Source organism: Rutilus rutilus (genome assembly GCF_951802725.1).
Source record: "Rutilus rutilus genome assembly, chromosome: 12".
In the NCBI taxonomy this organism is placed as follows: domain Eukaryota; kingdom Metazoa; phylum Chordata; class Actinopteri; order Cypriniformes; family Leuciscidae; genus Rutilus; species Rutilus rutilus.
The window spans coordinates 21536149-21557043 of NC_140217.1; the positions used below are offsets into that span (position 1 = coordinate 21536149).

The 20895-nt window shown below is 36.5% G+C and overlaps 1 protein-coding gene across 6 annotated transcripts; it reads left to right on the forward strand.

The window, feature by feature from the left end:
* The first annotated feature begins 935 nt into the window (after positions 1 to 935).
* On the forward strand, positions 936 to 20885 carry pik3r6 (phosphoinositide-3-kinase regulatory subunit 6). 6 transcript variants are annotated; one of them, XM_084426587.1, is made up of 21 exons: positions 3403 to 3534; positions 4305 to 4329; positions 4454 to 4558; positions 4957 to 5046; positions 6483 to 6574; positions 6975 to 7043; positions 7468 to 7600; positions 8671 to 8737; positions 9803 to 9986; positions 10424 to 10568; positions 10821 to 10907; positions 12002 to 12461; positions 13917 to 14016; positions 14151 to 14276; positions 15526 to 15633; positions 15913 to 16018; positions 16155 to 16222; positions 16443 to 16533; positions 16635 to 16687; positions 18996 to 19102; positions 19594 to 20885. In XM_084426587.1, exons 3-21 carry the CDS (start codon positions 4510 to 4512, stop codon positions 19748 to 19750), a joined length of 2292 nt encoding a protein of 763 aa, XP_084282713.1. In that variant the 5' UTR covers positions 3403 to 3534; positions 4305 to 4329; positions 4454 to 4509; the 3' UTR covers positions 19751 to 20885. The 6 variants fall into 6 exon arrangements, with proteins under 6 accessions (XP_084282718.1, XP_084282715.1, XP_084282713.1 ...); XM_084426588.1 differs by having other exon boundaries at positions 4457 to 4558; XM_084426592.1 differs by lacking the exons at positions 3403 to 3534; positions 4305 to 4329 and adding an exon at positions 936 to 1182 and having other exon boundaries at positions 4457 to 4558.
* The last annotated feature ends 10 nt before the right edge of the window (positions 20886 to 20895 follow it).

Below are 20895 nucleotides of genomic sequence, written 5' to 3' on the forward strand. Positions count from 1 at the left end.
TGCTAGCTTTGGTAATTGGTTTAGTCAATTCTTGCTGTTCTGATAGAAAGATCGTTGTCCACTGAGGCGTGCAGACTGGAAGGGGTCTTCCTCTCTGTGAGCGTGAAGTGTGTGCTGCCACTGTCCTAGTGTGGGGATTTCCACAGCTCTGCAGGCTGTCTTCCCATCTGAAGGTGTGTTTCAGAGAGATATCCTGTTTTGGGAGACGTTTGTAGTGGAGAAACAAAAATGGAACAGGAGTCCCTGTTTTCTTTCCTACTGTTTTTATATATATATATATATATATATATATATATATATACATCCAGGCCTTAACTTTAGACAGTAAAATGTTTTACATTTATGTTTGCTTTCTAGACTTTATTTTTACTTTACTGTAAAATGTGATATTATGCCTTTTTATATATAGGCTAAACTTTTACATGGTCTAACAGACATTGATATTCTGGGTTAAATACTGAAAGCTTTAGAATTTTAAAAGATATTGCACTGTTTCTATAGGTATCCAATAAAATAAACAAATTTGTCACGATGACCATGTAAATTCCACAGGCACATCGAATTGCCTTGTTCATTGAAATGTGCAAGTCTTTGGAACATTGTCAAATTATGATGGATACGATCATCAGGTTTTACACAAATGGTGTTGTCAGTTCATGCTGCTGTAAAGAGGAAATCATTATTATATTTATGTTAATCCATCAGTTCAACATTTCAGTCATGTTATTTTGCTGGCAATAGAAAACAATTATAATAAATTAGAAAAATGCTAAAATCAAAGCATTTTCACTTATCAAGTGCATCAGTTATCTGAGGTAGTACAAAGTTCTCAGAGGTGCAAAGTGCAAACTCATGCAGCAAAAGTTTTACTTTGCTTAACATTACACTGCGTAGTCTGTAGGACTACACAGCTGGGCACAGCAGCTAAAAATAGCATGCAGAGGAAGTGGTTGTTGTTCCTGTAACAGAACTTAGAACTCCAGTGTCTAGCTCAGATGAACCCACTCTTTGAACAGGACTGTCTGCATTTATCAGCTTCAAATGAAAACACTATAGACACTTGCTAAAAAAAGAAGAAGATGCTATTCAGATGCAGGGCTGTGAGTTCCGTCAGATTTCATCTCCTGAGACACTGGAAAGTCTGCAGCACCGAAGCTTGAATGAGTGGGCAGTGATATACAGGTACTGCACACACAACATTCACTCGAACGGTCTTGCATAAACCTGTTATCCTTTCTTTCTCCATCTCACTAACATAGCATAGTATGGTGTACTTGCACATGAATTAAGCCACTGTTTCCTCCCACATTTTTCATTTATCTTCATTTTTGTCTTGTAGCAGTCAATCGTCATCTGTAGTTGTTTTTTCAAATGTTTTTGCATGCTGTTTATTAGGCCTGTTTGCACATATTTATCTGCATGCATTTATGCCTTTTATTTGCTGTATTTGAATCAATTAGGCGTTTTTTTTTTTTTTTTTTAATGAATAATGTGGGCCATTGTCATGACACTCATTTTTGGGTAACACTTTACATTTGTTTAACATTAGTTAATGTATTAACTACTGTAGCATGAACTAACAACGAGCAATACATTTGTTACAGTAGCTATTTATTAATCTTTGTTAATGTTAGTTAATAAAAAATACAGCTGTTCGTTGTTTGTTCATGTTAGTTCACAGTGCATTAACTAATGTTAACAAGTACAACCTTTGATTTTAAAAACGTATTAGTAAATGTTGAAATTAATATGAACTAATATTAATAAATGCTGAAGAAGTATTGTTCATTCTTAGTTTATGTTAAGTTAATGAATGACTAACTAACGAACCTTATTGTAAATGCTACACTGTAAAAAAATATTGTGATTTTAACAGTCAAAGACTGTAAAAACGCTACAGTGACAAACTGTTTATTGGTTAAGAGAAAGTTTCCTTACTATATACGGTAAACAACTGTGATAGATCTAACGGTACATTTAATGTAATTGTACTGTAAAATACCGTTAAATTTAGTTTTTGGAAGTGAAAAAGAACAAGTCATTGTATAATTTACATTGAAAAATTCCCTGTGTGACACTTCACATTTGATGAATTTTTGTTGAAATAACTATGTTTCTTCATAGTTTTCTTCGTTTTTTCTAATCAGTTATGACATTAGGGTTTTATGTTACATTTAATGTTGTTAAATTAATGTTTATTGCATTTTTAAAACACTTTAAAAGTGTTACCATGATGGTGTTTAGTGTTTAGTGTTTGTGTGAATGACACTGTGCAGCTTATTAGAATTAACTTTCTTGTGAAAGAGCTGCTTGTGATGAGCAAGTTGAGCAAGTTGAGCAAGTTGATTATCAAGTGATTTTCATCTCCACTGTAATTGGTGGTGGTCAGTGTATTACTATGGTACAAAACAGATATAAATACTTCAATAGGTCAGTAAATTAACAATATGTCAGATAATTAAATACGGTTTATTACTGTAAATTTGTGCTACCGTATTTTTTACAGAAAATTTCTGGCAACCACAGCTGCCGGTATTTTACCGTAAATGTAACAGATTTTTTTTTACAGTGTACCCATTGTTGTCAGTAATTTAGCCACACATGCATTCAAATATAAATTCATGTATACAATGACTTAAACTGTTTTTAAGTAGGCTATGTTTTTATAACAGGCCAGTATTGCTACTGGGCTTTTATTTGTCATAGACCCTCATCTCCACACCTTAAGGTTATTATATGTTTAAAGAGAGTTCTTATCTTAAGTAAGACTGAACCTAAAGCGACAAAGTACAAGTAAAAGTGTAACTCTTTTTTCCCTCCTGGCTGGTACTAAAAATATCTCAGCCGTGTGTGTCGTCCGCCCCCACATTTATGGGGGAAGGATGTGTGTCAGGCCCTGTCATCTGTCTCTCTGAGAGTGAGGGCCAAGTGAGCGACAGGAAGCCTGTGGTTCAGCGAGCTGCTTTCTGTGCTGATACAGCGCTCTTGACCCTGTTTCTCTTCACTTGTTCAATGCCTTTATGTGCAGGATCAGGGGCTTAATCTTTGCACGCTGGTTTTGCCGTTCTGCAGCACTAGGCTTATGCAGACCGCACATGCATATGCATCACGCTGCTTGGCTGGATATGAGAAAGTTCCGCCTGAACTTGTCCAAAATTAGGTTCAAGGTGTTGTTTGAGTATATTTGCTTAATTTATCATTCATATTACAGAGGACTTTCCCTTAAGTTTGTCCACACACCCACTCTGCACGCTTCTTTCACACATTTCTCCCCCTAATCTTCCTTCTAAACTTTCCTCTGCCTTGCCTCTGTCAAACTCTCTCTCTCTCTCTCTCTTTCTCTCTCTTTCTTGTCCCTCCCTCGCGTTCACTCAGCTTTGAGTCAGAGTTGCATTTGTCCTCAGTATCAGCCGCAGCAGTTAGAGGAAGTGTTACATAGAGTGCAGCTCTCACTCTGACTGTCTGACCAGAACAAGTTTTTTTTATACACATGCCATACGATGTAGTCCATTAATATACTCACAAGGACGAAAGGTAAGTCAGTAAACTTTTTTTTTTCTCTTGAACTTCTACGTATTATTTCCCTAACAGACAGTTGCAGCTTACTGGAGGTAGCCTGAGTTCAGCAAGTGAGAAGCCAATTAGCTATCGGAAAGTTGCATAATTACGTGCTGTGTCGGTCACTGAAAAAGGCCCCTTTGTTTAGTTCCAGTTATTTATTTTTCGTAGTAGGCTACTACTGTTCGGGGGTTTTTTTTCACTGCTTTTTCATTTCCTCACTCTATTTCGTGGAAGTAGACTTAAAAGTGTCTCAGAAGTGGAGCAGTTAGTTGGTCAGTTGTAAACCGTATCTAAGAGGGTGAAATGAAGAGGAAGTTTTCTTGTGTAGCCTTCTCAGTAGTGGGTAAAAGTGCACCTGAGTCTGTTAGGCATGGTTGTGTCTTGTGTGTGTTTGCTTTTTGGTAAACAGCTTTAACTATCAATTACAGTAAAGAGTTCACTGTTAACACAGAGTGCAAATTATCATGCTCAAAATAACTTGATGTTACTGTGTTTATAAGCTGAAAAATATGTTGCAAACTCTCAGCATCATGAAGTGGAAAATAGAAGAGTGAGTCACATTGATATGACCAGCACGCTAAAGGGTTATTTCAGGAAACCATTTATTCATGCTCATGTCATTCCAAACCAGTATACATTTCTTTTGCCTGTGGAACACACACAAATATATTTGTTGGAAAATGTCATACAATGAAAGTTTGGACCCTAGCGTTATTCAAAATATGTTCTTCTGTGTTCCGCAGAAGAAAGAAATAGAACAACATGAGAGTGAGTAAATGCTGATTTTTTAATGCTTGAATGCTCTTTAGTCAATTTTCAATGTATAGTGTTCTTATTTTTTCTTGTTTTATGCAATAACGTTCTGTATAATTTGTGCTTGTCTTTGTGTCAGCAGTCACAGTGGTGATTATTTCCTTTTACCTCATTATGTAAGGACCAAGCTACATTATGGCATCTTGGAGGAATTCTAGCAGTATTAATATTATGGACTCGGCAGGTGAGACTTGCGCCTTTTGGAGAAACTCATAGTCTATTATAAATAAGAATGGGTACTTTGTGAGAAATTTCTATGTTAATATTTGATTATACATTTGTATCCGTTTTAAATGTACACTACTATTCAAAGTGATGGTAAAGCTGAATTTCACCAGCCATTTCTCCATTCTTCAGTGTCACATGATCCTTCAGAAGTCTAAAATGTTCATTTGATGCTCAATTAACATTTCTTATTGTTATTATCACAGTTGAAAACAGTTTGATCAATTTAACGCATCCTTGCTGAATAAAAGTTGTGATTTCTTTAAAAACAGTAGTGAACAGTAGTGTATCTCACACACGTGGTTTGATAAACATATCAGCATTCAAATGTTATGTTGTTGGCTTCTGTTTAAAAAGCTGAATATGCTGCAATCGAATCCGAAGTCTACCGTAGCCTGCTAACCATTATGAGAGAAATGGACACTGAGCAACCAGCTGTAAACAAAGGTAGGATTTAACAGATCACACTCACTAAAAGAACACACATAAAGACTAAACCTTGACCCAGTTAGATGGCCAGTAGTTTTAGTGAAAAAAAAAAAGATAACCGCCGTGGCCAACGTGTTTGTTCACTAGGCCTATTTGTGTTTCTAAACCACTGCTTTAACACATCTCTGGGTTTAAAGGGTTAGTTCACCCAAAAATGAAAATTCTGTCAGTAATTACTCACCCTCATGCTGTTCCAACCCCGTAAGACCTTCGTTCATCTTCGGAACACAAATTAAGATATTTTTGATTAAATCTGAGAGCTGTCTCACTCCTCCATAGGCTTCTCTGTAATTTAAAGTTAGTAAAGACAATGTTTAAAATAGTCCAAGTGTTTATCAAGCGATGAGAATACTTTTTGTGCGCAAAAAAATAACGACTTTATTCAGCTATTCTTTTTCTTCTGTGTGGGCCTCGTAGTGTAACAGTGCAGCGCTTCTGGGTTGTACGTCAGAACGTAGGTTCACTATTGCCGACGCTGGTCATGAGTGTGATGCTGGCCAATAGTGAGCCTATGTTCTGACGTACAACCCAGAAGCGCTGTGCTGTTACACTATGTGAACTCACTCAGAGGCCCACACAGAAGAAAATTAATAGTTGAATAAAGTCATTTTTTTGTGTACAAAAAGTATTCACGTCACATGATAAACTGAAGGTTGAGCCACTGTAATCACTTGAACTATTTTAACAATGTCTTTACAAATTTTCTGGGCCGGCAAGTTTCAATTACAGAGAAGCCTATGTGAGACAGCTCTCGGATTTAATCAAAAATATCTTAATTTGTGTTCTGAAGATGAATGAAAGTCTTACGGGGTTGGAACACCATGAGGGTGAGTTATTACTGACAGAATTTAAATTTTTGGGTGAACTAACCCTTTAACACACACATTATCTTCAGCCAATCAAAGTCTGTTAAGGTTATAGCCCTCTCTGCAATATTTTTGTTGGTTTGTTTGTTTCTATCTATGCATTCTGCCTAACATCTGATCCTGCATTAAAGCTGAATGCTTTTTTATAGTCACTTGTCATTTTTTGGTGTGCTGTAAATAATGGCGCAAATAGCAGTAAATTGACGAGCGCAAATCTTAGTAAATCTTGTTGCATGATTCATTTACTCTCCTCCCAATGCTCCCATAAATGTTTAATCTAAAAAGGAAACTCCTACAAATACATATGCAGTAAGGTCAGCAATAAATGGATCTACAATCTAATCAGTAGTGTCATCTGTTTATGTCAGCCTATATATAAATTACATGTCAACAAGTCACACTACTTTTTAAACATTGATATCATGGAACAACTCGTGTGCCAGTTTTGAGTGACAATATCAATACACAAAATCTGACAAATACATATTCTAGCTTGGTCTGAATTGTTCATGTTTGTTCATTCTGCAGGAATGCTGAGATGGACATTACACAAGAAAGTGCAAGCCAGTTCTGTCAGGAGTCTGGCTCTGGTGAGGGTGGCCATCAAGGAACTAGAAAGAGTGAGTCACCAGTTTATATGGCATAATGCTTGTTAGTATGCTGCAGTGTAATTCCCATTTTAGTGATTGACACAACAGTTTAATCATGTTTAATGAGTATAACATAAATGCTATTACTTTAAGAAATGACCATATAGTGTTTGTTAAGAGAACATTGGTTACTTGAAAATACCTGATTATCTGTTGCTGCTGGAATAAAAAAAAAAAAAAAGAAGAAATTTGATTCATTATAATAACGGTTAACTATTATTAGTTAGTTATCTCATAATTAATAATGATTAACATCATTTAAACCCACAAAGGACAGCTGTAGGCTGTGAGGATTTACAGAATTTTGTGAATGACCGGATGAATAGATGGTAAACATGATTTTCTGTTTTTCGAACCTTTTTGTACGTAGGCTGAAAGAATTGACTGCAAGAAACATCTCATTCCTCTGCTTAATACACTCATCTATGCTGTGATGCAGGTAAGAAAAATTGGCTATACTTTTATACCTTTTACGTTCCTTTCTTTTTCTTTTTAACAAGTGATTCTCAACTGGTTTTGCTCCATATGATCCAGATCCATGATTTCCAGTGGTGATCCAACACAGTCAAATTGTTTATCGCACAAAATGTTATATAAATAAAATTAAATATGTAAATGTGTTGTTATTACCATAAACTGAATCTAAACTGAGAAAAAAAACTTTACTTGACACACAATGAATAGGACATTTTAATTGTATTAGTGCTTACCATATTATAGCACTAAAAGAGTTTGATTGTTCTGATGTGATTTCTGTATATAAGTCTCAAACTCTGTACCAAAAATCACACATTCTCATTTCTAAATTTGGACGAAACTGCTTAACTAACACCCTTCATGAACACCCATGTGTTTCTTTGCAGACAGTATACATTCCTGATGACCTCTATAAAAGAGTTTATGACTTCTGCAAGAGGTTGTTGACTCTGCCTCAGCCGTACTGTACTGTGGGTTTCAGTTATGCTGGGCAAATGAAAGCAGAACGATTAGCTCCAGGTTAGTCACCTTTTTAAATCTTCAGGCAAAATATGACAAACATTCTCATCTCTCTTGATTTTGGTGTTGATTTTGGCTTGTTTTTTTGCAGCCAAAAAAACAAACTTATCAGTCAATCAAGTTGTAAACAAAAAATATGATCCCTACGAGTCTGAAGTACATTCTTGCTTGAGTTTGTCTTGTTGGTAACACTTTACAATAATAGTACATGAATAATCATGTACTAATACCTGAATTAATAATCACTTTACTATGAACTAATGATGAGTTAAGACATGTACTAATGAGGAACTAACCTTAACTACGACATGAGTCATATGAATTCCTGCATGAATATACCATCTTAACTACACGTTAGTACATGCTTGTTAATTAATATATTAGTTAACATTTCGGGTTTAAACTAAATCAAACATGTTCCAGATCAGAAGAAAGATGTACTAAAAGGGCACAATGTAAAATTGTTCATAAATTTGACACCAGCAACTGTCACAAACATCAGTGAATGACACTAGATGTCTTGCAATGTTTACATTTAACCTTACTCATTGAACACACAATGATGCATTCATCATTAAAAACGATTTAATCTCATTCTGTTTTAAGTGATTCCACTGCTGCCATCAAGAGTGAAATACCTACACTAACATGCAGATGCAATTTTCAAAATTAAAATCAGTGTTAGCACAGATGATGGTTATTTATGTGGTTATTTTATGGATTGGTTTACTGTCTTTATATCATAATGCAGTCGGATGTTAGTCAGTTAGGGTTCTTGCTCTTCTTTTGGGACACTAAATGTGTCCATTTTCTAGAGAAAGTTTGATTTAGTTTACCCCGAAATGTTAATTAATACATTAATTAACAAGCATGTACTAACGTGTAGTTAAGATGGTATATACATGCAGGAATTCATATGACTCATGTCGTAGTTAAGGTTAGTTCCTCATTAGTACATGTCTTAACTCATCATTAGTTCATAGTAAAGTAATTATTAATTCAGGTATTAGTACATGATAATTCATGTACTATTATTGTAAAGTGTTACCGTCTTGTTTCTTTTCTCATAGGCCTTTTGTATCAGAAAAGGATACTTGCAGAACAAAATCTAAAAAATGAACACTATCCCCAGGAGAGGTGAGTCCCTTTCATACCTTTGCAAAACTTAAAACATAACAGTTGTTATGTGCATTCAATGCCTTTGCTTATTTGCAACCTTTTGCATGAGGGCTATATCATCATCATCATCATCATCATCACACAACTGCTAATATATTTCATTGACCTATAGTGACCCTAAAAACTATTAAACACTTATTTAAACCTTATTTTAAAAAGAGTGTGTTTTATCTTTAAATAACTGGCAAATATTGCATAAACATACACATCGTTTAACAAAAGAAGTTTCTACAATGAGAAAAAATGTAGGGCGTAACTTGTTTTTGTCCATCGGAGCTGGCTGAATCATTGTCGGGTAGTTGCTGCAAACCTTTCATGTTAGTGTCACATTTCTGGAGCGTTTTTCTTTCTTATCTTTTTACAGCAACATTCTATAAACCAATACAAACTGTTCATTTTGATTTCATGTTTTCTTTAACATTAATGCAACATGAGCAATAGTTCAAGCTAATATGAAATAATAATACTTTTATAGCATTTGTTAATATTGGGTAATGTTCATTTCTATATACTAATACATTTCAAGTTAACTGAGTGGAGTTTCTGTGCTTACTAATTGTTGAAACTTGTACTACCAGATTTTTCAGTTTTTTGGAAGGATATCTAAATGTGTAAAGCTAGAAAGTAATAAGGAAACAACTGTTGTCACGGCTGTTTATTAAAAAGATAATACTAATTTGATTGGTTAGATTAAAACAAAGGTGTGCCCTTTTCTAAAGAACCCCACATAACATAGGAATAGAAGGTGAAAACTAGAAGATTAATTATTTGTAAAGTCAGCAGTTTTTAATATGTTGTGCATCCAGATATTTCAAAGCCTGTTAACCCAGTTGCTGATTGTTTTGCACTGGTAATAAATTGCTTCCATTCTACAGGGTTGATGTGGCTGCTAAAGTCAACAGGAAGCTTTATCAAATAAACCTTCACTTCAGCCCAGGCAGAAGTGAATCAGAATGTTTAGGTTTTTTTCACTGTGTGACTAATTGTGTCTGTGAGGTTTGATTGGCTATATTCTGTGTTCAGGGTGTTTGTGTTTGCGGATCCTGCGGTGTTTTCCGAGTCTCTCAGCACTGTCCTGAAGGCTGACATTGAGGCTCAAGGAATGGTTCGGACCCCGTTGAGCATGATGCGCTGTGTAGTGCAGCACAGTATTCAGGCGATTCTGGGAGAGGATTGTCACGGACCCTCTCTCAATGATGCGCTGCAGGTTGGTCATTTTATTTAGAAAAGCTGAAGTTTTGGACTAGCGTAGTCAACCACAACAACTGACCCTTTACTGAAAAGTTTCTTTGAAGAGAAAGCATGAATTATTTCTAAATGAAGGGGAAATTGCCTGTACCTACATTTAACTTCTGTATAACAGTGGAAAAACTCTATAATTTTAGTTGTTAGACTACACAATGATGGAGACAAAGGGTGAGCATTTATTGCAGGTCAGCATCTCTCTGTCTCTGTCCACATGTCATCTGTCTGCAGTTTGTTTTCAGAAAACTCAAAGCAACAGGACAGGACATCCACAGGACATCCCATATGTGTCTGTCTGAATTATGGCTATATGTTGTGTGTGCATCTGCACGTGTGATTTCATGCTGTGTGTCTATGCGTTTGTGTGTCTGATTATCTATGTGTCTGCGCTCATGACAGGACTTGGACCAGGACGTGGAGTCATACTTCAATGAAGTGCTTGCAACAGTAGAACAGAGCACAGATGTGAACAGAGGTGGACAGGGTCAGATCAGACAGAAACTACAAGAGTTATACTCACAGATCCTCTGTGACACCAACAAAGGTGCACTACACCTTCTATTCTATTCTATTATACACTATTTCTATATTCTTATCTATACTCTGTCTCACAAACACAAATAAACACTCTTGACAGACTCCATCTGTACCAAATTAGCTTTTTCTAAAATATCTTCTCTAAAAAAAAGATCTAGAACTAGATATTTTGTTATTTTTCCTTTTGATATCAGATGTGTTTGCCGGATCAGGAAGCAGGATTTGTTTGTGGTGTCATTGTGACGGTTTTGGGTTTCAGGTCTATTGTCCCATGGCTCCTTGTGCGATGTTCCACTTCCCAATCCGGAGATTAGTTTCCATCTGTGGTGGGAGGAGGAGGAGCTCTGTAAGTGGGATGCATTTACTAAAATATTTTGGCAGTGGCTATTTGCACTAATACTGTTACAAGACAATATTGCAAGTGTAATGTGTACACTTTTCTTTGCACTAAGTATTTGTCTCCATTTACACAGTGTATAAAATAGTATGTAATAACAACATATTCAATGCATATTTATCAAAATCATAAATGAATGCTGCCTTATCTGGACTTTATTTGCCCTATCTCTAAAGCCCACCCCCACCCCTACACCTACCCCCCAACTATATTGAACCTGCTGATCAGTAAAGGTGTCTCAAAAGTCCAGGAAGGGAGCCATGTTTTTGAGCATTGTAACAAAATGAGCTGCACACATTGCAGTCGATGTGCCGGCCTGTCCGATCGATGCGAGGATATCACATCCAGTTTCAATTATAGGCCTATTACATGCCCTTAAACACTTTATTCCTTCTATTAAATACCCATTATTGCTTTATTTACACTTTTATTTAAAATGAACACCTTTCCGAGCTGGTATGCAATGGGAAAAGAGATAAAAATGGGATCAGAAACAGACAGATTCAAACTTGGATCAGTCATGTAAAATCTAAATTGAGTGTCCACCACTGACCCCGCTACTGATTTGGTTTCTTTTGTTAATGTAAATGTAAGTTAGTGTAAATTGTCTTTGCCACACAAGATGGGCACTTAGTGTAAATAAATACTCTAAAATAATATTTTCTCCATTAATACAATAGTGTTGTGTTGTAATGTGTTATGATCATTTTTAACAGAAGGTACAACTTTAATTTCTTAGAATCTAAGAAACTTGAATTTCTTAGATTGCAGATTTTAGTATCTTGGCGAATCTGACCATAGTTTATGACACTGTTGAAATCTCTTATGATAATCTAGAAGGATATATTTGAGTTATTACACAGTAGTTTTTTGTTTTTTTTAAGAAGCCTAAAAAGAATAAAACAGTCTGCAACACAATTTTTCAGGGTTAGGCCACATAAAAATAGATCCTAGCACACATGAACTCATCCAAACCCACGAGAGTTACTGAGATGAGGCTGTTCACTAAAATACAACATATCCTTTCATCGTGTCTGTCACAGGGAGAGAACTGGCCAAATTCATCCGTTCCGGATCCTACGGTGAAAACCTCTCTCTCAACCCAGATGAGTTCTATATGTCGGACCTCCACACAGAGCTCAACTCAGAGATGCCACGGCACTCTGTCATGTCGACGGACAGCGGTATAGAGCGTGACATGCAGGGACCCGAGGCTTCTGACATGGAATTTACTGGAGGAAGCTCAAAGTCTGAAAACACCAGTGGGCGGCTCTCACGGCGTGGAGGAATCAAGGTGAAGCCATCGGTCACTGACAGCATGGCCCTGATGCAGGACGCACTGGAGGAGACGGGCACAGCTGGCAGCAGTGGCACACTGCAGAGGAGAGCAGGAAACAGTGGGACCACCTTGCCCAAAGAAGAACGGGACTACACTGCTAAAATAGTGGTGATGGGGGATGACCGGGCAGTGGGAAGGCTAGCCAGGGCGTACTACTGGTTTAGGTAAGAGACAATAAGCCATCTGTGATATTTGTTATTATTTGGGTCAAAGAGATACGAGAGTCTCTATGATAAAGAAAAGAAAAATCAGTAACACTTTAGAATACTGTTCAGTCATTAACGAATAACTACACAGGAGCAAATGAGTAGCACAGTATTAACACTCTAGTATTTACTATTGACTAACAAGAAACTCTGATTAACCAATTAGTAAGTAATAGTGCTTTGTCGAATGTGGTAATTACTAAGAAAATACTATACAGGTTCATAATTAACATGAATAATGCATAATTTATAATTAATTCTAAAGTGAAGATCATGGTAACTCACTAGTAATGACTCAAGTATTACCAAATACTTCAGAAGGAATTACTAATTATTTGGATTGTAAGGTTTTTGTAAGGTTTTGGACAGTAATTCCTTCTGATGTAACATTTGAGTTAATTAACACTTACCATGATCTTCACTTTAGAATACTGATCCAGATAATTAGTAGTTCCTTTAGAAGGATTTAGTAATACTTGAGTCATTCTAGTGGGTTACCATGATCTTCACGTTAGAATTAATTATACATTATGCACATTTACTATGAACCTGTATATAGTAGTTAGTCCTCTGGGAGGTATGAAAAAAAGGTTTTATTATTTTTTATTATTGTTTTATTATGGTTTTATTACACAGATACACAGACAGTTAAAAAAAAACAGAGCAATACAGTCAAGGGAACATTATCTGGACTTTTTCAAATCCCCACATTTAACTCTGAATGATAAACAAAACAGTTGGAAGAAAAAGAAGAAGGGTGAAAAACGGGTGAATTCAGACAAGAACTAGACAAGCCACCCCACCCCACACACACTTAAACCCCTCTGGAGGATTAACAAGACACTGCAATATCTATAATAATAATAACAATAATAAAGTAGCCTAGTAGTTTTTGATTAGCTAATAGTGAACTACCACATTTTACTAAGCACTGATACTTACTAATTCATTAATCAGAGTTTCTTGTTAGTTAATAATAGTAACTAGAATGTTAATGGTGATGGTAAATGCTCATTTGTTCCTGTGTAGTTGTTCATTAATGCAAAACAGTATTCTAAAGTGTTACCGAAATATCTAGTTTAAAACATTAAAAAAATATATAAAAAAAACTCATGTGGTGTAGCCATTAAGTCAGTCACACCACTTGTCTCAGATTTTTTTAAATATTAATAAGCTGTGTGGTAGTATAAGCTGATAGTCCTAAAAATGGCTTAAAACAGTAACAACATTCATATTTACTGCAGATTAAAGGTGACTTGATTTCTGTGGTTGTTATAGAGTAAACATAGTGTAAAGACCCTATAAACAGGTCACTTCAGTTAAGCCTCTTAATTATCTGTAATGAGGAAGTTATCAGTAAGTTTCCTTTTTTTAAAACACTGTCTATGACAATTGTTTGACTTTGCTTCACAGGAAACGGGAAGCCAGGAGACGGTTTCTGACTTCGAAAGTCAACCTACAGATGTACTACATCCCTGTTGCTCGGCAGTCGTCTGCAACCTCCCCTGTAAAGGTACAAAGAATTATACACTTTTTCTCTTTAGGTTCACGTGTGGCAAGTGTACTGTGATTAGTTTACTAGTGTAGGAAAAAAAGTTTTAAAAATACCTTCCATTTTAGCAGAACTAGCATGATCTTTTGTTTTAGGAGACCACCGTGCCCTCTACAAGCAGTAACTTCTGTGCTCTGGGCTCTTATCTTGGAATGGTGGATCCGTGGTATGACTGCAATGTCTGTAGTCTTGGACAGATGATTCCTGATCTTGCGAGAACGGTATGTGAAAAGATAGGCAGATATTTAGCATATTAGCCATTCTTGGGTACAAATATATGATCATGTATTTTTAACAAGTGATGCCAGTCAGAATGGAATGAGGAAGTTTGAAAGTTTCTCTTTCAGGCATTTTTCGTTTCAGTCATTTCCTTGTATAAATGCAAAGCCAGCAACTGTTCATTGTGAAGAACACTTAATTGGCATTTTAGCTTATACGTTTGTTTTAATTTGTTAGGTTGTTTATTGCTTTGTATATAAACAAATTTGTGAACAACTGACATCATTTAATCCCAAAAATATTTATGTCACAGTACTCATGACACATATTTCAACATCCCCTTACTTCTAAAAAAAAAAACCCTACTCATTATGAAAATAATATACTTTAAAGAATATTTGAAAGTGCAGACTGAATGTAATGTTTCCGGGTTCTTAATTGCATCTTAAATGAAATGAAATATATTATAGTTTAAATTAAATTAACTTTTTTAGACACTGAAGTAGAATGTCTTAAGTGGACCTTCGAAACAAAGTGTAACCTACTTTTATAGTCCTGGAAATATGGCTAAAGTGCACCTTTTAAAAGTTTACTTAAGTGTGTAAATAAACTTTGTCATGGAAGTGGCTTTTCATTTCATTAATATATATTATCTGCAAGTACAGTTTTTAAAGTATATTAAGTATATTACAAGTGCACATTCCATACAATTTACCGCACTTCTTTTTCACAAGAGTCAATAACATCTCTCCCAGTAAATGTTGTCAATGTAACTTTAAATTATAAATAAAAATAAAGTCATGTGACATGGTCTTGAAAAACATTTAACTAAATACAGAGTTTTGGACTTATTATCTTCAGATTTTAAACATAGAATGTTTAGACATGTGGCTTTAGCTGTAGTGCATTTCTAGATTGCTACAGTGCCAACTTCAATTTTATTTTCATGAGGATGTTTCATAAAAATTAATTTCTAGTAACTTTACAAAACTTTGAAGCTATTTATAACAATTTTTGTCATTATGACAATAATTAATTCTACATTTACAATAAACTGCCAGGTGTCAGCTTTCAAACGAGATCATACTTGTGCTTTTAGTGCAAAGGGTTCATGAACTGTATCTGTTTCAGTTTGAGTATGTCATTTCTGGGGATTTTTCAAAAGTGGGGTTGCAGCTTAACAGGTTAAATTATAAATAACTTTACATGCAAATGGTTCTACCATTTTTTTTTTTTTTTTTACTTTTCCAGGCCAACATTGGCAAACCACACGAATCTGACCTTTTCTTAGCTGACATCATCTCATACTACGTCCGAATGGGACAGCAGCCAGTGTACTTCAACATTTATTACATCAAGGTGAGAATGAATTACTTTTAGTAATGTTTTATGTAGTCAGCTTTTTTCAGCTATGATGCAATGAGAATAAGGTGTAATTTAGTAGTTTGCAGTAAATAAACAATACAAAATAAGCATAAAGGATGTGAAAGCGGTTTGAGAGAAGAGAAAGCATAAAGAGTTATCGATATTGTTTCATAATGAGCCACAAATTTGCCCAGAATGCCAAGCTGTTGAATATAGAACACTTTCTGACCTATAACATAAGTCTTGTTTTTATTTTCCGTTCTACTTGTGCAGATTTACTTTTCCAACAAGTCTTCCAAAGAAGCTTTGGAAGAAGTTTTTGTCACAGACCTGGAAGTGGATTTCCCAGACTTCAAAATGGCCCAAGTAGCACAAAAAGGTGTGTGAGAGACTTGCGTTTTTAACTTTTTAACTATATTCAACAACAAAAGTCAGGATAAGTATAGTCATTGGCACACACAAAAAAAGCCAGTGGTTTGTTCGTCCAATATTTAGAGCCCACATTCTTCCCTCAGACACTGCCAAACAGAAGAAGATGCCTGCTGAGCTGTGCGGGGCTCTGATCTCCTTTAGCTACTTAAAAGTGAGTGTGACTTATGCTGTCTATGCTTATATGATTATCGAAGTATTTAAACAGTATTTTCATGTAGTCACACACAATGTGACTGTCCTGAATTGTCGGTTTTCCAGTGAGTCACATTTTTACAGTTTCAAAGAGGCATTCTAGATTTTTTTCTAGAGTTAAAAAGTAAATGACCAGCAAATGTTAGTTTACCTCATATGACCCTTCACATTCCTTTTAGGTGTCTCTAAGCAACAGGGAGGTTGAAAAAGGGTTCTCTCTCAGAACCACTGGCGCCCAGATTTCAGCAATACCAGAAAACAAAACTGAAGGTAAAGTGAAATTATTTTAATGAAAGGTATTTGTTTTTGTTAATCAATTTAGATCAACTTAAATTAAAAAGTCATGACTATTTTTTTCTTTCCATTTGTAGATCTCAACTGTCTCACAGTTACTTTCAATGACACAAAACCAAAGAGTAACACGGTAAGTCTGGCTAAACCTTAGAAACTGTACAAACTGAGAAAACTGTATTTTAAAACATTTTGAGAGAATAGAATGGAAAATATTGTGCTGGCTGTCAGCTTGGGATACTGGTATGCTGATGCTCTGCTTGGCTATGCTGGTTAGACAAGCATAAATCCGAGACTAGACTAGACTGCCTGCTCAGCTGCTTCTTCTGCGGTGAACGAGGACTCATTGCTCGCCTCTGATTCTGACAAAATAGACGTGTTGTCAGTTGAGTTGGATATATCTAAAAGATCTGTTTCCTGCTTCACGCAGCAAAGCAATGAATACGATGAGCTATTGGAGCTTATGACTCATGCCACAGCCTGGCTAAGACTGGACTGGTCCGGCTCGAAACACGAGACTGCAGATGGTTGCTTAGATTAACCATAATCTCCCAGACCTGCACACTGAGGTGTCAGATTCGTGGGGACATCCATACTCTGCTCGCGTAGTTAGTTATTCGAATGTGGAGGGGCTGTGTGAGCAGGGTTATAGGAGAATGCATCCGGGGACATCCTCAAAATGCTGAAGGCTCCTGTTTTGCCCTCTAAGCCATGTCAGGCAACATTCAGGCTGGTGGGCATAGTGTATGCAGTGGCTGGTCAAACTGGTGGAGCTTTGCACACTATGGCAGTACTGCAAGCCTACCAGGCAGATCTGCTGATACAGTCTCTGAACTGTGTATAGCCACAGATCTAGCTCTTCGTACCATCAAGCATGTGGCCCGCTCCATTGGCTGGTCTATGATGGCTATGGTAGTGACGGAGAGGCATCTATGACTTAATTTGTCAGGCATCAGGGAGTGTGATAAAACGGTCCTCCTTGATGCCCCTGTATCGCCCTCTGGACTTTTTGGCACTGCAGTTGAGATGGACAGGTTGGACAGGTTTAGAGAGGTGAGAATACAGTCCGGCCACCTTTGGGAAGTATATCCCTCGCCGGGTCAAGTCTCCTCTTAAATCGTCTGGTTCCTCACCAGGAAGAAGTTCCTGGAGAAAGGAGCAGAAGGCGAGTGTGGCTGCCCGAGACTCTCCTACCAGGAGTGGAGAGCAGAGGAGCTGTAATAGCTCTCACCGCATTTAGTACCTTTTCTTGTTTTTCTTCCCTTTCTTCCAGTCTCCACATCCATCACCCCAAACCCCATCAGCCCTTCTTGGGTTGCAGGAGGTTGCTTTCAAACTAAAACTTAAGAAGGGAATGGCATCAGGTTGAACCTGCCACTTGTGGCCCCTCAATTATGTTAGTATTGGGGTGACCTAAACTGAGATTGGGCCCACTCCTTACCTTGAAGGAAAGTAAGCTAAGCTTGGTTTAGTATTCATGAGTACAGAATGGGTTAGTCGCTCCCCTTGTTGTGTCAGTTTATGTAGGTACTCACTTTCAGAAGTAGAACTGGATAGATGATTGAGATGGCTGAATAACAGTTATACTCTCTTGTCTGTCACCTTCTCCAGGACTGGTTATTAATCAAGGTTATGCTCCTTCTCATTGCCCCAGCCTATTGGTTATGGCTAGCCTATCTAGATGTGGGTCATGGACTTAGGCCAAGGCTATGTAGATTTACTGGTAGCTCTGCTCTAAGGGATCTAGACTCTCCTGGAGCATGGCTTGGACTAGTTTGAGAACCTCATTATATATGGTCATAGAAACTTCAGGGCTTTTCCTTACATTGCTATACTAGTTACTGTTAGCCATCAAGCTGTGTAACACTCGCCCTCTGACACATTATTGGCTCAGGGCTGAGGCCTTCGAGTTAGTGCCTAGACCTAGGTTGCTAGATTGGTTCTAACTACTAGAGGGCATTGGTCAGCAAAGGGTAGTCGGTGTTGATGTCCCCATAGCGTCAGAATCTGACGCATCATTGAGTTCCCTCGAAAAGGAATGTCTTGGGTTTACATATGTAACCCCGGTTCCCTGAGAAGGGAACGAGACACTGGATCAGATTCTGAAGCTATGGGGACGTCAATACCAACTATGTTTCCATGCTTTGGGCATGCGTGTGTGTCTTTTTTCAGAAAATACAAATCTGATGTGTAGTCAGGCGCCCTTCTTATACTTTAAGGTGCACCTTGTGACGCCATCACACTGCGTCGGCCAATGATTGGCTTGATGTTACATGTGCCTCAGACACCAGGTTCCGCGAGGACACGTAATACATACGTACATACGTAACGCTAAGATGTTTTACATTGTTGGACTGCAATTGTGAAGTGTTTTTTAGAGTAGGAAATGCAAATTATACCTGATGAAGTTTGGACATTTATGCTGTTATTTTTGTTATAAGGAGACAAAGATCAGAACATGCAATTTTAAATTGAAGACGCCAGACAAATCAACTTTCACAGTGCGTTTGGACAAAGACTTTCGAAGGAAATTTATGAACGTTGAGAGGTGAGAAATTCTGCTCAAATTATCATAATTTTAATCCAATCACCTACACTTTTGTTTAAAGTTTTGGGGTCAGTAAGTTTTTTTAATATTTTTGAAAGAAATCTCTTACGCAACAAGGCTGCATTTATTTGATTGAAAATACAGTAAAACAAGTCATATTATGAAGTATTATTACAATTTAATTACAATTTCTTTTTTCCTGTGATGGCAAATCTGAATCTTCAGTGCCACATGATAATTCAGAAATCATTTAAATATGCTGATTTGGTGCTCAAGAAACATCAAACACCAAAGTTGAAACGGTTCAAACTAAAGTTTAAAGGAACAACATTTATTTGAAATAGATATTTGTGTGTATTTACTGTCACTTTTGGTCAATTTAATGCATCCTTGCTGAATAAAAGTATATAAAAAAAATCTTACTGACTGGCCTTTTTCTGGTCTTAAAGTGATATTGATGTGTTTGTATTTCATTATATTTTCTAACACAGCATTGAGGTCTCTCCATGTCGGGACCCTGGATATTATATTCAAAAATCCTTAAAGTCAAAGTTCATGACAGAGGACGACATCGATGCTGGACTGAGCAAATACATGAGCAAAGGATTGCCTTTGCCCATTAACACGTTTGCGGGAATAATCGACTAAATGATCAAAGATCAGGATAGAGAGGTTGCTGCAAACTTAAAGGCCAGTTCTGGACTCTTGCAATATGTGTATTGTGTTTTAAACAATGCACTATTCAGTAGTGTCTGTATGTGATCAAATGATCAGCTAAGACACTTCACCAAGCAGGTTTTACTGCATTATGTACTTTCATTTGTGAATCACAAGTTGATCAATCCAGGAAGTATTTTAATCTGCAACTCGGCTAACTTACTAACACTAAATGTAGTCATGGTATTGAGTTTCTCAAAGACTTACGAGTTACTTGAACTTGTTTGACCTTGTTCTCTGCATTAACAATGTTCCTGTTCCTTAATGTGTAAAAATTAAGTGCATGTGAAAGAGAGAATTCTCCACACCAAGTTTTGTCTTTTATTAGGATTTTCCACCAGAAATTTTTTATTATTACAATATAATGCAGAAATAATGAGCAGTAGTTAGTCTGCACACCGAATGCCATTTGACCAAGTGTTTCAGAGAAACTGACATTACCTTAATCGACCCCCATGATTTGCACTTCTTTGATACATGTTTGATGACATGTTGGCTTGATGATATTTGTTTACATTTGGAGTTTCATGAGAAAGACATGTTTTTCAGCGTCAACAACATTATGTTTAAATGATAAAGTATAGTGGATATAAATGTTTCTTACTGTCTATGTGACTGATGTGTAGAACAGCACTATTGTTACACAAATGGTTCAATCTTTGAAAGGTTGTGTTGTGCATTAAGCTGGTCATGAGTGAAAATCTTTCTTTCAACAATTATTGGTGCAAATATTTTAATCTGACTTCCTCACATGATTGTCTGTACAGTATTTTTCCAGTTTCCATATCTTTTGAAGAACAAATATAATCTCAATAATATAATTAGCCAAACTAATTGAGCTCTATATCTTTTATTTTTATGGAATTCATTCATGCCAACATTTTGCACAGTTGTTGATTTGACCTCTGGTTTTGTAAATATTGTAATTTGAATTTGCAAATAAATGTAGCATTTTCAAATGACTGGAAAAAAACCTGCAAAACCCTGCAATAAGTTTGGATCCAGATTTATTCACACAGTTACGATGTATACAACTTTTACCACTAATAAAATAGAAACAAACGTATATTTCTAAG